This window comes from Scleropages formosus, chromosome 18 (assembly GCF_900964775.1).
Source record: "Scleropages formosus chromosome 18, fSclFor1.1, whole genome shotgun sequence".
Classification (NCBI taxonomy): Eukaryota; Metazoa; Chordata; class Actinopteri; order Osteoglossiformes; family Osteoglossidae; genus Scleropages; species Scleropages formosus.
In genome coordinates, this window is record NC_041823.1 from 14471740 (window position 1) to 14486826 (window position 15087).

The 15087-nt window shown below is 40.3% G+C and overlaps 1 protein-coding gene and 3 long non-coding RNA genes across 4 annotated transcripts; all 4 read right to left on the minus strand.

The window, feature by feature from the left end:
• Positions 1 to 1327: 1327 nt before the first annotated feature.
• Positions 1328 to 2471, minus strand: LOC114909111 (uncharacterized). The gene is made up of 3 exons (XR_003797115.1): positions 2302 to 2471; positions 1611 to 1743; positions 1328 to 1409 (listed from the first exon to the last, which is right to left on the minus strand). It is a non-coding gene; the product is annotated as an uncharacterized LOC114909111 (long non-coding RNA).
• A 361-nt stretch (positions 2472 to 2832) lies between these two features.
• On the minus strand, positions 2833 to 4118 carry LOC114909112 (uncharacterized). The gene is made up of 3 exons (XR_003797116.1): positions 4074 to 4118; positions 3440 to 3610; positions 2833 to 3008 (listed from the first exon to the last, which is right to left on the minus strand). It is a non-coding gene; the product is annotated as an uncharacterized LOC114909112 (long non-coding RNA).
• Positions 4119 to 4152: 34 nt separating this feature from the next.
• On the minus strand, positions 4153 to 5376 carry LOC114909110 (uncharacterized). The gene is made up of 3 exons (XR_003797114.1): positions 5269 to 5376; positions 4340 to 4452; positions 4153 to 4234 (listed from the first exon to the last, which is right to left on the minus strand). It is a non-coding gene; the product is annotated as an uncharacterized LOC114909110 (long non-coding RNA).
• Positions 5377 to 6024: 648 nt separating this feature from the next.
• Positions 6025 to 10297, minus strand: LOC114909102 (complement C4-like). Its single transcript, XM_029245917.1, has 6 exons — positions 10146 to 10297; positions 9392 to 9581; positions 8539 to 8713; positions 6984 to 7054; positions 6617 to 6705; positions 6025 to 6189 (listed from the first exon to the last, which is right to left on the minus strand). The coding sequence occupies exons 1-6, from the start codon at positions 10211 to 10213 to the stop codon at positions 6042 to 6044; spliced, it is 741 nt and encodes a 246-aa protein (XP_029101750.1). The 5' UTR covers positions 10214 to 10297; the 3' UTR covers positions 6025 to 6041.
• Positions 10298 to 15087: the final 4790 nt, after the last annotated feature.

The following is a 15087-nucleotide window of genomic DNA, read 5'->3' on the forward strand; positions in this document are numbered from 1 at the left end:
TTTGGCCCAAGCTTTCCTGTTCTTTCGAGCAAGCAGTGGTTTCTGCCTTGGCAATCTCACGGTATACCATTTTTACACAGTGCCTGTAAAATCGTGGAACATTGACTTGAGCTGAAGCAAGAGAAGCTTGGAATCCTGGATATGTTCTAGGTACTTTTTGAGCTCATCAGTGATTTTCCTCCTTGTTCATGGAGAGATTTTGCCAGGATCGTCACCTTTCAGTAATCCACTGATCCAAATTTTCTCAATTTGATGAGTATGATTTTAACCATGGTTCAAGAAAGATGAAGTTCTGCAAGACACACACAATGTCTAGAAGCGCTTAACCCAAGAAGGGGTGCAGCAGACTGGAGCCTAACCCGGCAACACAGGGCATAAGGCCAGAGGACACACCCTGGAAGGGACACCAGTCCACCACAAGGCACCCCAAGCAGGACTCAAACACCAGACCCGCCACACAGCAGGCACCGGCCAAACACATTGCACCACTGTATCTCCCTCAACTCAGCAAGAGATCTTCTGAAATTTCAGAGATTTTGTTTGAGTGCAACTTGATGTGCCTCTTCAAATCTTTGTTTTGCAAACTTGACTTTGACTGGTGGGGGTTCAAATGTATGAAAATGCATTTGACAGGCCTGGGCTAAAGCAGGCTGTTTGTGTTAAAAAGCTGACTCTATTACTCCATTCATTGAGGTGATTAATGTTATAAGGCAATGACTTTTTCACACCTCTGATGCACATGTCATTATCTCCACACCAAAGTGAAAACAATACACACACATTTTCAGAACCGCTTGTCCCATACGGGGTCACGGGGACCTGGAGCCTACCCAGGAACACAGGGGCGTAAGGCTAGAGGGGGAGGGAACACACCCAGGACGGGACGCCAGTCCGTCGCAAGGCACCCCAAGCGGGACTGAACCCCAGACCCACGGACAGCAGGACTGTGGTCCAACCACTGCGCCACCGCACCCCATGAAAACAATACTGATGTGATATTTTTCTCTCTGACGCCTCATTCATATCCTACTGGAACTGAAAAAAATCTGTTGAAATGTAACACCAAAAAGCTCCAAAACAAAGAAAACCGCTTCACAGCAGTGTAAACATGGGAGTTCGGAAATGGTAGATATGTGTTCTATTAATGAGTTTGGTAAAACAATGAAGTGTACGTGTCATTTTAGTCTATAAACATGATTAACAGCAGACTAGTCAAAATAAGGAATATTTAATCAGAAAATATTATAGAAGAAAATGTTATGGAGATTTAATAAAAAAACACCAGCAAACAGTTATTGCAGTAAAACTCTAAGTAAATATTTGCGGCCAGGACTGACCTTTGGAGTTCATGAGCTGCTGTAGGTCAAGGGAACGTTTCTGGCGTCGGAAGCCAGACTCACAACCAAAGCCTGTAAGCAGAATATACCATCAGAAGTCCTGTTCAGGCAAACATTCATTCTAGTAGTGACTTCTTCATAGAGCAGCCAAAATGGATAGAAAGGCCTTTCTCATTTTTTCCATTTTGTATATAAATTGCTATTTTGTGACTTGTTGTTTGCTTATAGGTGCATTGCTCATGCTATGGAATTAAAAAAAACACAGATTCATACCTATTCTCATCCTTGATTTGACTGTCTTAGAGTGAGAAATAAAGGACAGCCCAGCATCATTGAAAACATTAGCCGTGTCACTGCCCCCTCCATACGAGCAGCCCAGGTCATAGGACTGCATGGAGGCGAACACCTGGGGAGAAGTACAAGCAGTACAGCTAAAATGGCTTTGTGCAATGACTACCTCTACACAGAAGTGTGTAGTATATGTTGCAATTCAATGCAATGATATACCAGAGTGTATTACTGTAAATAAACATAAACCTATGATTGAATCGCTGCTGTTCTTTTCATAGCTGTATCAGATTAATTTGTTCACAGCTAAAAAGTTTTCCGTTGTGTTGCACACACAGTTAATTAACTGCTGTGGAACAACTCGACAGTGATTGGTAAGGTGATATAGTCATGCAGCAAGACTTCCGGACAATAATCTTGTAATCAATCCTGGTTGTTTTGTCTTACATTTAAAGAACAGAAAATTGACCTGTTTTCTTTCCACAAAAAACAACAAAATGATTTCCATCTAAACAGTATAAGTTAGAAATACTTGTATTTATCTGCTACTGTATACACTGGCCCCGATTTTTCTTTAGTGTTCATTCTTGCTAACATTTTGATAATATTTTTTTTAACAATTACCTTTTTTTTTACAGAAATATAGTGGATATATAACTACATTCCTTACAGTTACCTGTTTGGGGGTTAATCTGTTGTGGACGTTCAAGGCATAGATGGCTGTATCAACAGCCAGTAAGGCTACTTTGGCTTTCTGCCCTTCCAGGTTTATATCCAGCTTGGCTAGCTTGCCTGGTATGTGTTCTTCCTTTGCACTCAGCAAAATCTGTTAATAATGTCACAACAATGTAATAACTGCTTCATCTCCAGCAAGATATCAATGGAACATTTTCACAAAAATTATTCTTTCTTTCTTTGGTAACTAGAGGTAATGTAGAGCCAATGCAGATCACACAGACTCATAACGCTACATATTTTTCTTTTAACTGTACTTCTTTAACTGCCTTGTGAAGATGCATCCAAAAAGCATATATGAAAAAAGTTTACTATTAATATGATGAACCTTTACGCTTTTAGAATATCATTCACTAAAGCACTTCCTGTTCTGAATGCAATACACCGTATCAGTACAATATAGGATTTCAGGCAGTTTTTTTCAGTGCAGTACTAATACTGATTGTATGTGGTATTTTCTCACCTTCCCTCACAGACGTCCTCAACGTCCACCCACACTGAGTCCGCTATGATGTCACCTGTTTGGTCATAGTAGTAGCCAATAAGGCGGAAAGAGGGAATCAGATCACTGCTCACGGGGAGTCTAATTTGTACTAATGGTCCTGATGGTTCAGAGTTTTGTGCTCTGAGGACTCCTTTACTAAGAACCTGCAGGACAAATATAAATTGGGATGTAAAAAAGCAAAAATGCATTAAAATGTTATCTCAATGTTACAGATACAAAGGACTGCTTGATTGAAAGGAAGAGCTGAATATATCTTACAATCATAAAATACTATGGTGTTACTAATACCACATACATGTAATACCTCAAGAATGAACACACACATACATTTTCTGAACTGCTTGTCCTATACAGGGTCATGGGGAACCAGAGCCTACCCAGCAACACAGGGCATAAGGCTGGAGAGGAAGGGGACACACCCAGGACAGGACCTCAGTCTGTCGCAAGGCACCCCAAGCGGGACTTGAACCCCAGACCCACCGGAGAGGAGGACCCAGTCCAACCCACGCACCACCGCACCACCATGCCCACTAGTACCTCAAGAACAAATTATTATAATAACTCTATCTCTCACCAGGTAGTAAATCTGGTTACCAGCCAGACTGCTTCCGACGACATTGAAATTAACGATGACCTCCTCCCCTGGGGAAACAACCTTTGAGCTCACATCGATGTACAGGTAATTATTGCTTGATGACAAGGAAGGAAACACGGTTTTCTCAGAAGGATGATTATCTACTGTCACCTGAAAAGGAAACAAAGAAAATATTATACACCAAAAAGTTTTACATTTAATTACAAATTTGTTATTCACAAAGCTCCTTTAAACTTACTTATTTTTGACAACATATTTATTCATAGAAATGTTATCAGACAGATTAATGGTGTATTATGTGAAGATCAAGGGAAAGGTGAATGGTGTCGAATACAAACAAATTCTGGAAGAAAACCTGTTCCAGTCTGGAGCTGGTGAGAAAATTAACTACTACACAATGACAATAAGGACAAGCAACAACAGAACAACCCACACAGAGAAGCAAATGTTCATGAGTGGCCCAGTGAAAATCTAGACCTGAATAAAACAGAAGGTCTGGAACCAATGTAGAAAATAGTTAATGAAAACCTGTCTATGAATAGGTGTGTCCAAATTTTTGAAGGGTACTATGTATAATACTCAAAGCTGAAAGGAGGTGTCAGTTGAAACTCACTTTAACAGTCACTGGCCGATCATTAGGAATGTTATTAAAAACAAGTGTGCTGCCCCTTCTCCATTAGTTTGTACACTCTGGGGTTTCGCTGAAGAACCAGTCACATGAACATCCACAGGGACATTCGCTGCTGGAGAGCCATCTGGGAGGTGAACCACAGCCTGGAAAAAAATAAATGTAGAAAATCAAATCAGTAATCAAAGCTTTTCATAGTATTTCACCGGTGCTGTGTCAATGGTTTCATTAGAATGGTTAGCGTTCCTCACCGAGACGTGGAAGGGCACCCCAGGAATGAAGTAGGACCGTGTGCGAGACAAGTCCACAGAGAATCTCTGAGAAACAATGGGAATGAAAACTTCTGCTTCCTGCAGTTCTCCACCTGATGGAGAATAAGACAAGATGTAAACAAATCTAAGGATAAAACATTCTGATAAGACTGGTCTAGGGGGTTGCAGTGGCACAGGGGGTTGGACTGGGTCCTGCTCTCTGGTGGGTCTGGGGTTCAAGTCCAGCTTGTAGTGCCTTGTGAGGGACTGGTGCTCTGTCTTGGGTGTGTCCCCTCCCCCTTCAGTCTTACTCCATGTGTTGCTGGGTTAGGCTTCGGCTCCCCCAACCCCATATGGAACAAGCTACTTCAGGTGGTGTGTGTGTGTGTGTGTGAAAAGACTGGTATCAATTACCTTGATAAATGAAAGATTTGGTCAGAAAAACTAAACGTGGGTATGTAGGGACAATATGTGGGTATGTCGGTACCTAACTTTGTCTGTCAGCTCCTTGTGATGCGTAGCCTTTACGTATTTTATCATTGGCGATGTTCTTCTATGTTAGCATTTTCTTACAAATATTACAATTTACTTTGTTTTTCGACTTGTCTAAAGTACTGCCAAACTATTAATATGCGCTGTGTGGAGGGCAACATTTGTAAACAACAGCCAAATCTGAATCAAACTTCTTCTTTTACTTCTCTCTTTTCATGTCGTCTAAGTGGTGGGGCAGAGCAGTACTACTTTTGTGGGACAACACAAATGTGAGATTAATTTCACTGTGAGGGATCGACTCCAAGCATAGAGTCGACTCTCGATTCCTTGCCGCTTGGAATCGGAGAATCAACTCTTTTTCGGATTGACTCCCAGCCCACAAACCAGCACAAAATTCCTGTCCGCTTGCCCTCGGACACCCAGTAAGCCCTCCTTACTGGCGATGTCGATGACAGTCACAGCAACGTAGAGCTGCGTTCTGTCCAGAGCCAACTGTGTCAAGTTAGCACTGCGCTCCTTCAGGAGGTTTTCTATTTGGAGTCTGAAAAGAGTGACTCTGCCTCCCCGTTGTTCACCTGTCAAGGAACAAGAAGTCCAGTTATTCAGCGCTGTATCAGAGGCGGTTTTCACAATGGAACCACCTGCGTTCCTCCCCAGCTGCCTCCCCCTCACCGATCCAGACTTCTCCAACCCCCTGATGATGATGGTCTCCGGCTTCCTGGTGTTGCATCTCCTGTGGCCCTTGTCTCACTCCAAACCGGCAGTGATATGCGCCTTTTATTGTCTCACCATATGAGTACCTTCAGGAAAGTGAATTTTGACAGAAGGATTTTCAGGAGGCATAATAAATGAGGGATATAAATATAAAATTGTTAAAATATTGTTCATATTGCTATAATGGATAATATATTTCACAGACTATACAGTGCCACTTTTTTGGATTTTAACACTGGTTAGAAGGTCAAGTGATCCATGTGCTCTTACGAGGCGTGGATGGTGAAATGAAATTTTCCGTGGTCACCAGGAAGTAGTTCTGCTCAGGCTTGATGGACACATCGAAGCTGGCATGACTGACACAGCAAAGCAAATAACCAGCAGAAGAAATTATATACAAAACTTAACTGCACACTGAGTTAACATAAATATCTAAGTATTCATTGTAAAGCTCTAAAGGATGTATGTACTGTGTGCTTTAATGGAGTGCAAATTTTTATTCTGGGGGAAAAACCAGTATAAAAGGCGTAGGAAGATGAGCACGACACATGTCTTCCTCACCAAATTTCTTTACTTGAAACTCTCGGGTGGCGGCGTTCTTCTCATCCCCTTGATAGTGAGCCACAATCCTCCACACACCTGGTCTAAAGTGTATTATAATCAGTACATCCAAGATATGTCTTATAATGCATTACATCACAATTCTATGGCTTTATAAGTCATATTGTATCTTCTGTGATTAATTTGCACACTTTATTACTATGGAAATATTAAGAATACACATATGATTATGATGTCTTGTACATCACTTATTGATTTTAGAAATTAGAATAATTGTAAAAATGTTATTTTAGGCTGGTACCAGTCTGCTACCGTTAACAATGCAAACGTAATGCAAAGTTAATGTTTATGTATAAAGTGTATTATTCAATTACCATTAAAACATTGGTTATTTTAGAAAAACAATATAAATAACTCAGCTGTTTATAAAACAGTCAATATCTTAAAAGCTTCATCCTAGGGCTAAATGTTCAGCATGTCAGGATGTGACTTGGTCCTTAGATAACCCACTCAGAGACATCAGGAATGTTCAGTTTCCTGGAGTAGATCCCATCTGCTTCTCTTACAGTCCACGATGTCACCCTGTTCCCACCAGCATTCTGTCAGTCCAACAGCAGAAGGCTTTCTTAGTGGATGGAAACTACAAAATATGGTCTAATTATCAATGCTGAAACTATGTCAGACAGTGTGTTGACAGTCACTGAGATCACTGCTGTCTGTCAGGATCAGCAATTATTCATCACAGTTGAACCACTGACTCCGTACAAAAAACTGTACAGCAAAGTCACTGAAAGTAAAACACTTCACATAAGGAAATAGGACAGGCATTTTAAAAGCAGTAAATTTATCTTTTCTGCTGATAATAAAATATACTTACAAAAACAGAGATGGATATGGGTTCGGCATGGGGCCTCATGGAGTGATCCAGGGTAAAAATCCTGTATTTCACTGATTCGGTAAAACACAGAAGACTCTATTACTAACGTATTACTAAATGTACAAAAATACAAAGGTATTATGTCACGCAATGATGGTACTTAATGCTACCAATATATAATATTTTAATCTGCATCACTTTTGTGCAGAAAAGGAAATAGTGAAAACACTATTCATTTTTAGCTGAAACACTAAAATTCCAGCAAAACCTTTAGGGAAAATTGTCAAATATGAATTCTTGACAATTATGTCATTTTAATAGCCCATTTACTACTTACACTACTTTTAGCAGTAGTTTTTCTACTATTATTTTTTATATTTATTGTAGCATTATTTCATAACAATACCACACTTACTTTGAAGTTAATGATAATAAACTGGCTGGTGTTACTCAGCACATTATTCATTTAGTAAACTGGCCTACACAATGTGTTCTATATATTGTGAGCTGGTGGACGGTATACCTGTAGGATGGGGCAGGGCTCGAACTGATAGACCGTCCTGTAACTGTTCACCCCTGCCTCACCTCAAAGGAATAATGATGACCAGTTGCCTTCACGTGGGAGGCAAGCAGCCAGGACATTTAAAGCAGCTGCCATGAGTCGGGGGGGGCGCAGTGTGTTGGATCAGGTCCTCCTTGGGGTGCCCTGTGATGGACTGTCTCCTGTCCTGGGTGTGTCCCCTCCTCCTCCAGTCTTACGTCCTGTGTTCCCAGGCCGGGCTCCGGCTCCAGCTCCCCACAACCCCGTATGGGGCAAGCAGTTCAGACAATGTGTGTGTGTGTGTGTGTGTGTGTGTGTGTGTGTGTGTGTGTGCATGCCATGAGAGTCTAGAAGAGTGTTTGAGGGAGTTGGATGGGGAAGAGAAGGGCTTCAAAAAAGATGGGCCCAGGTTGGTGATATGCGGGCTATTTTTGTGCTCCCATTGCTGGATTGTATTGTGTTTCTTTAGTTCTTACTGGTATGTGGAGTTAAAGGGGCCGTTTCCCCCATTCTGGTTTTTGCCTTTGCTTGGGAATAAAAATTGCTGGAGAAAACTTGTCCTCTGTTTTGTCCACGTGGCCCCCTGTGTCCCACAATGGCCACAGTATACTCACTGACTTTATATCTACTTCTAACCAAGACAAAAACCCTATAAGGATGTTGTTTTGTAAATTTTAACCTGAGGGCAGCTCAGTGGCACAGCTGATAGCAGTGGTGCCTCACAGTGGCTGGGATGTTTAGTCAAAGTCTTTAGACTGTGTTTGGAAACCAGACCATCCAAAGGAAAACCCTGTGAAAATGTTCAGTGCTGTAGCACCACAAACAGAATTCCTGCTATTACAGAGATTTCATGTCTGGCTGTACTACAAAATTTTTCTGCAAAACCTTTATACCTATTTTTGTATAAATCCCTCTGTAATGAAAATGTTTTTAAAATTAGGATGACTTTCTTTGGCAGGTTATAATGCTGGTTAATTAATTAGAGCTGTGAGCAGGCAGGTTGTGGGAGCTCACCTGTCTGTGTGGGGGTATAGACAGGCTGATCTGTCTGGATGAAGATGTAGCCCCTGTGTTGAGAAACCAGCACTCTGACCATCTCCCTCTGACCAGGTCTGATCTCACACACAAGTGCCAAGTAGAACGGTGTTGGGTTCAACGTAGGAAGGCTTGACATTTTCTCTCTGTCCACCTGCAAAGAAAAAAATCTCATAATTAGTGACAAATAGTTAATTTTTGTCTATAATATATTGTTTCTAAAACACTGACTCAGTTGTAACTGAGACTGTAGATGATGGACTGAGCCAACATTTTGTTGTAGAATGAACAGTTAATTCTTTCTATTCTCTTTGTTTAGGAAAGAGGAATTTGCATCAGGTAAAAGCTGATTCATGGCAATCACTTGCATGGTTTCCATGGTAAGAAAGGGATAGTAAGTGGTTTACCATGATGTTCTCTGGACTGTGGGAGGAGCCCACATGAACAGGGTGAGAACAAACTGCTCTCAAACTGAGCTGGATTCAAGTCCAGATGCGAAATCATAACCTCGTCCCTTTGAGGCAGTATCATTACATGGTGCACCATCATAGCACTTTGACATATTTTATAATCATATAAAGTGAATCAAAGAGAGATAAAAGATGTAAGGAGTACATAAAGTTTCACCAACGTAACTTAGATGTGAGCGGTGAGTTGTCCATAAATCTGACTTTTGGTTTTTAATCACTTGTTCTAATTTCATATGTTAAATGAGCCTGAAATATAGGAAATTATATAAACATTTTTCAGTTTAACAAAAAAGTTCTTCTCACTCAGACTGTCTCAGAATCCTGTATTAATATTTATTCAGGGAGTTATTAGATCCTAATACCTCGAGTTCTACAACTCCAATTTGTTTCTCTTGGGTCATCTGAAAAGTAGCCCTATTGGACATCAGCAGCCCACTGGTCTCATGTTCCAAGTAGAGAAGTACAGGCTGATTGAGCAGGCTGGAGGGTAACTGAACAGATACACGCTCCTTCACTCCCACATGAAACACACTGGGAGCCGTCACCAGGAACCTGATGGAGGAAGACGAGGGAGCAAGTGAATTGCTCAAGTATTTCAGTTTTGGTGCATTTCAAAATTCAGTAGCAACTCAGTTAAACTGGCACATGTTGAAATGAGTCTTAGTCCATTTCTAATTAAAGTTCATTCATCCATTTTTATTTAAGTATAAAAATTAGTTATCCAAATAAATATTGATCTCATCAGTTATTGGTGTAAGAAATTATTCTACTGAATATGATTATGATCTGGTTTTTGGTATTGTATCTTAAACTTAAGTTTATTTTGCATGGATTGCAGGTAATCCCCTGGTTTGACACAAATCTGAGCTGTCAAAATACTACTTGAAACCACTTCATCCACACAAACAACAAAAGGATATTTATTGATTAAACTGAGTTTTAAACCACATAACATGGGTTAAAAGTGGGTAACATTGCTACTGAGCCATCTTTTAAACAAAAAATTTTCTTTCCTACTGTCTAAAATAATATGACTAAAGCTGCATATATGCCAAGCATGTCCCATGTAACTGAAACAAAGATTCTCAAATTCATGGCTATTTAAATAATACTCACATGTCCTGTGTCGAAACAGTTACTACAGAGAAGCTGAAGCACAGCAGTAGAACCACTGGAGACTCCATGGCTGTGATTGGAAGTCTCTGTCAGTCCTGGTAGAGCCGCATTGATGAGTTTCGGCACTGACTCAGTCTTTATAAACAGTACCCACCCCCCACCACCTCTCCCACCTTAATATTTAACCCCCGTTAACCCCTGTCCTATCATGTCTTCTCACTGTGTTGATTTATTGATAACCTTCAGCTCTTCAGAGGTCTCTGGTGCCATAATGAGTTGTGTTTCTTGCCTTGTGGTAATGAAAATGGTCTTGCACAGGATATAAAATTAGTACATTTACATGAGCACAGGGAAGATTATTTGAAGATAAAGCTTGCAATAATGTGAAAAAATTGGGTTTTTTGACAGTTGTCTGACTGACAAGGTTTTTGTAAAAAGCTCAGTAATGAGTGGTAAAGAAACATCTCCACAAACATGAGTGACAATTATGAATTGGTTGTGTTTTCAGCAAATAACTCAACTCTTGCTCAATAGAGTAGCAGAGCTTTCTGTCCCACTCATTGGTCAGTCTAGGTGTCCTCACATTTACCTTCTCCTCAGTCATGTGACTTCACAGAATTCGAAGAAGCTTGTGCCAACAGTGCCAAAAGTTACAATGTTTCTCCCTATTGTAATATTTGTTTTCGAAATACTTTTGTTAATGACATCAATTATCAATATGTTTTCTTACCATGTTTTGAAAAGGTCCAGTACATTCAAACATTTGGTCAAATAAATACTGAAAGTAAAGAATGCAATCCATTAATCAAAGTAGCAGACTAAAGATGTATATTTTCAAAATACAAAGCTGCTGTCATCCAAAAAAACCATGCTGTGGGACAAACTAACATGCATGAGCGGGTATACGCAGTTCATTGGATTTATACAAAGCAAATATTCCAGAAAGAAGGATTCATTTACATTTATTCACTTAGCAGATGCTTTTCTCCAAAGCAACTTCCAGTGAATTCTATGTACTGTTATTAGCCCACACACCTTATTCACCAGGGTGACTTACACTGTTAGATACACTACTTACACTGGGTCACTCATCCATACATCAGTGGAAAACACTCTCTCTGTCACTAACATACTATGGGAGAACCTGAACAGCATGGCTTTGGACTGTGGGAGGAAACCCACACAGACTGAGAGGGGATCAAACCCATGTTCTCTCACACCACCCAGGCACTGTGAGACAGCAGTGCTACTTGCTGTCCCACCGTGCTGCCCAAAACACCTTTCCCCAGCAGTCTTGTTGGTTTCATAGTTATATAGTAGACAATGGTTTACTTTGGGTATCATTACCAGATACAGCCCCAATTCCAAAAAAGTTGGGACATATGAAAAATCCTAATAAAAACAAGAAGGAGTGATTTTTGATATTTACTTTGACTTATATTCAAACAAAACAGTATAAAGATGATATTTCATGTTTTCCCTAATTAATTGCATTGTGTTTTTGAGTTTTGAAGATACACGTTTATTCTGAAATTGATGCCTCAAACAATCAACATTAAATTATAATAAATGGCAAAAAAGTACATAAAACACAGCAGTGGAAGCAAATACATTAGTGCTTCACTGCTGTATTAATCCATCACCACTCTTTCAGACTATTGGAAATAGCACATTTGTTTCATTATATCATTTATTACCCACCTGTGTTCCTCCCTTGACTTGCCTTGAAAATCACGCGAGTGGTCGTTGTGGGTCAGGTTTGACTCGGCATCTTGCATGCATCCACATAATCTATTGTGTGTGTCACTGCCACACTGTGTGTTGGACCTCTGCAGAACATTTGCTGCGATGCCATGCTGCCTGTATGACTTTGTTCTGATCACACGACCAGGTTTACTTGCCAAGAAATGTTTAGTGAGCTTTAGAACTGCTAGCTAAAGTTAGTGAGCTGGAGAAGCGCACCCTAACCCTGAAGGGTATAAGAGGAAGGAAACTTTTCCAGACTTAATATTGCTGGAAAATTTGTCAACTTAATAACTGACTGTACAAACTGGCTGTAGTGACATAATGGTTGGACTTACGAATAATTAAAGCTAAGATCAATCTTCTTCTCCCAGTTGTGTAGAGGTAAAATTCCTCAATTTAAAAATATTTTTAAATGAAAAGAAATAAATCCTTTGAGACAATTAATATGAGGCGTAAAAGATAAATCCCTGTCAAAAATAAAATTCCTATCAGATATGCAAAACTGTATTAACACAAAATTTATATTAATATGTGTCTTTACACAGGATGCTGGTTTGGATTTGTGGATGTTGTATAGAAAAGTGAAAAAAAAAATGGGCAGCAGGTGGCATAGTGGTTACAGCCCTGGAGCTGCATTCTGAAACCTGTGGATCAGGAGAGGTGAACCACTGGTTCAACGTGGTGCTACCTGGATGCAGGCTGGGATTCAGAGAAGGGTCTCCCATCAGTCCTGGTTGGGATACCTTGGTGTGGGTATCTGATGTCGAAAAACCTAAAACACGCAGTGATCTAGGTTATACCATTGATGCATCCACGTGCGTTATAAAATGAGTGTAATAAATATTTTTAAAAAATCCCTAATTTAAGACACAATGTACTTCAGAAAATATGGACAAATAAATGTTATTGGTGAATTGTTTATGCATCTGTGAGCTATTGCTTGGGCCTCTAGATGGCAGTAGAGAGCTTTAATACATTTTCAACTCTGTTTTCCTTCTTAGGTTTTAAAACAAAAAGCTATTTTAATTAGATTCCGCATGTCCTATGATATAACTGGAAAAAAAAAGGGGAATGATCATAATTATATTATACGGGGAAATGACCGTTTGTAGTTTTATGTAGTGAACCCTTGGCTTGTATCCTAAACATCTTATGATTCGTTTGTGTTCAGCTTTTGTTGTTGTGCCTGTTAATGTTTTACAATTAATACAATTAATAATAGCATTTTTCGCTTACATTTAAATATGTTTGCATACTAATTCACGTAATTTTTTGTTCTTATTTCATTTGGTAAAATATTCTTCTATTTATTTTTCTGTTTGGTTACTTATGTGTATGTATATTAATATTCTTTCTATTGTATATGTCGTACGTATGTGTACATATATGTATGTCGTTCGTTTTCTTCTGCTGCAGCCTAAACCAATCTCCCTCTGTGATGAAAAAAAACTATCATTCATTCATTCATAGTGAAGGCCACTGGAAAAGTATTTTGTTCTCTCTGGAGAGAAAAAAAAAAAAGACTGTAGATGGAGCCGAAGAGCAAACGAGAACTTGCCTTGGACTTTTTTAGATATTGAAAAGAAAATCAAACTACCTGACGACAAATTACGTATTTAATTTGCTTTTTTCTTATTGGCTAAAATGTGTTATCATTAGTAGGGGGTGCGGTGGCACAGTGGGTTGGACCACAGTCCTGCTCTCCAGTGGGTCTGGGGTTCGAATCCCGCTTGGGGTGCCTTGCGGCGGACTGGCGTCCTGTCCCGGGTGTGTCCCCTTCCCCCTCCGGCCTTACGCCCTGTGTTGCCGGGTAGGCTCCGTGACCCCGTATGGGACAAGCGGTTCTGAAAGTGTGTGTGTGTGTGTTATCATTATTGCTGTGAAATTGGGGACTTTTTACAGGTTCGGTCAGACTTGTTTTATAGGAGGCTGCAAGTTCATAGAATAAATTTTTCCCGATTCGAATGACTGATGGTAGAACTGAGCTGTGCTGATATAAGTCTGTTAAAAACGAACAAGTATAAAAATTTTTAGCATTACCTTTTGAATTCCTTTCTGTTTTTAAGGAAAAAACTTAAAGGCCACAACGTCATGTAGAATTTAATCCCTTGTAACAGTTGACTTGTTTAGATTAGAATGACTGCATATAAAAGGTTTAATATTTAAAGCACTTTAAAGCTTGCTGTGAAGTGTGGACTGTAGATTCAGTCAGTAGAAGATACACACACACACACACACACACACATTTTCAGAACCGCTTGTCCCATACAGGGTCACGGGGAACCAGAGCCTACCCGGCAACACAGGGCGTAAGGCCAGAGGGGGAAGGGGACACACCCAGGACGGGACGCCAGTCCGTCACAAGGCACCCCAGGCGGGACTTGAACCCCAGACCGACCGGAGAGCAGGACTGCGGTCCAACCCACTGCGCCACCGCACCCCCAGTAGAAGATACAAAGAAATATAAATCTGTGTCTTTAAACAAACAAAATCAGGCCCTTTGTTGACATCACTGTATCCAGCCAGGAGTCGAGGCCCTGGTGCTGACTTGTCCTCACTACTGTAACTACTGCAGCTAGTAAAGACGTCATGCAGGAACAGGACTAATAGTGGACTTGGGTGTGGAGTTTAAGAAAACACACTGATACTGATTTGACTTTCACGACAAAAACAAGACAAGAATATAAACAGGTGCACACTAAATGTCTAAAAGCAAAGAAGACAATCCCTACGTATAAGGAGTGTTCAGAGTGAACGGTGACAAAGTGTGAACAGTCCCTTGGTGGAGGAGGGACAGTCTCTGCTCCCAGGGATCATGACATGAACAGAACACTGCTCTATATCTGCTAGTCTGTGGCCCTGGAGACACACAAACCTCTCTTTAGTTTTAAACCTGCAAGTGCCAAATGAGACCAGGTTAAATACCTCATCGACCTTCAACTCATGTCTGTCTTAAATATTTGGCCTCCCCATTTCATTTGTTTCCTAACGGATTACTGTGCTTTGATTCATTCATGTCAAACCTCTTAAATTAAATGTACAAAATAAATACCTTCAAAAACTTCACCACTGGTGGCAGTGATTCGCAAAGCTCTCCTTGGGCACCGTCAACTGTTCTATAGGTGCCACTAGAGACTTTTAATGAACTCACTGGGAATTTTCAACTCTTCTTTTTAAATTGGAGAAGCACTTTGAT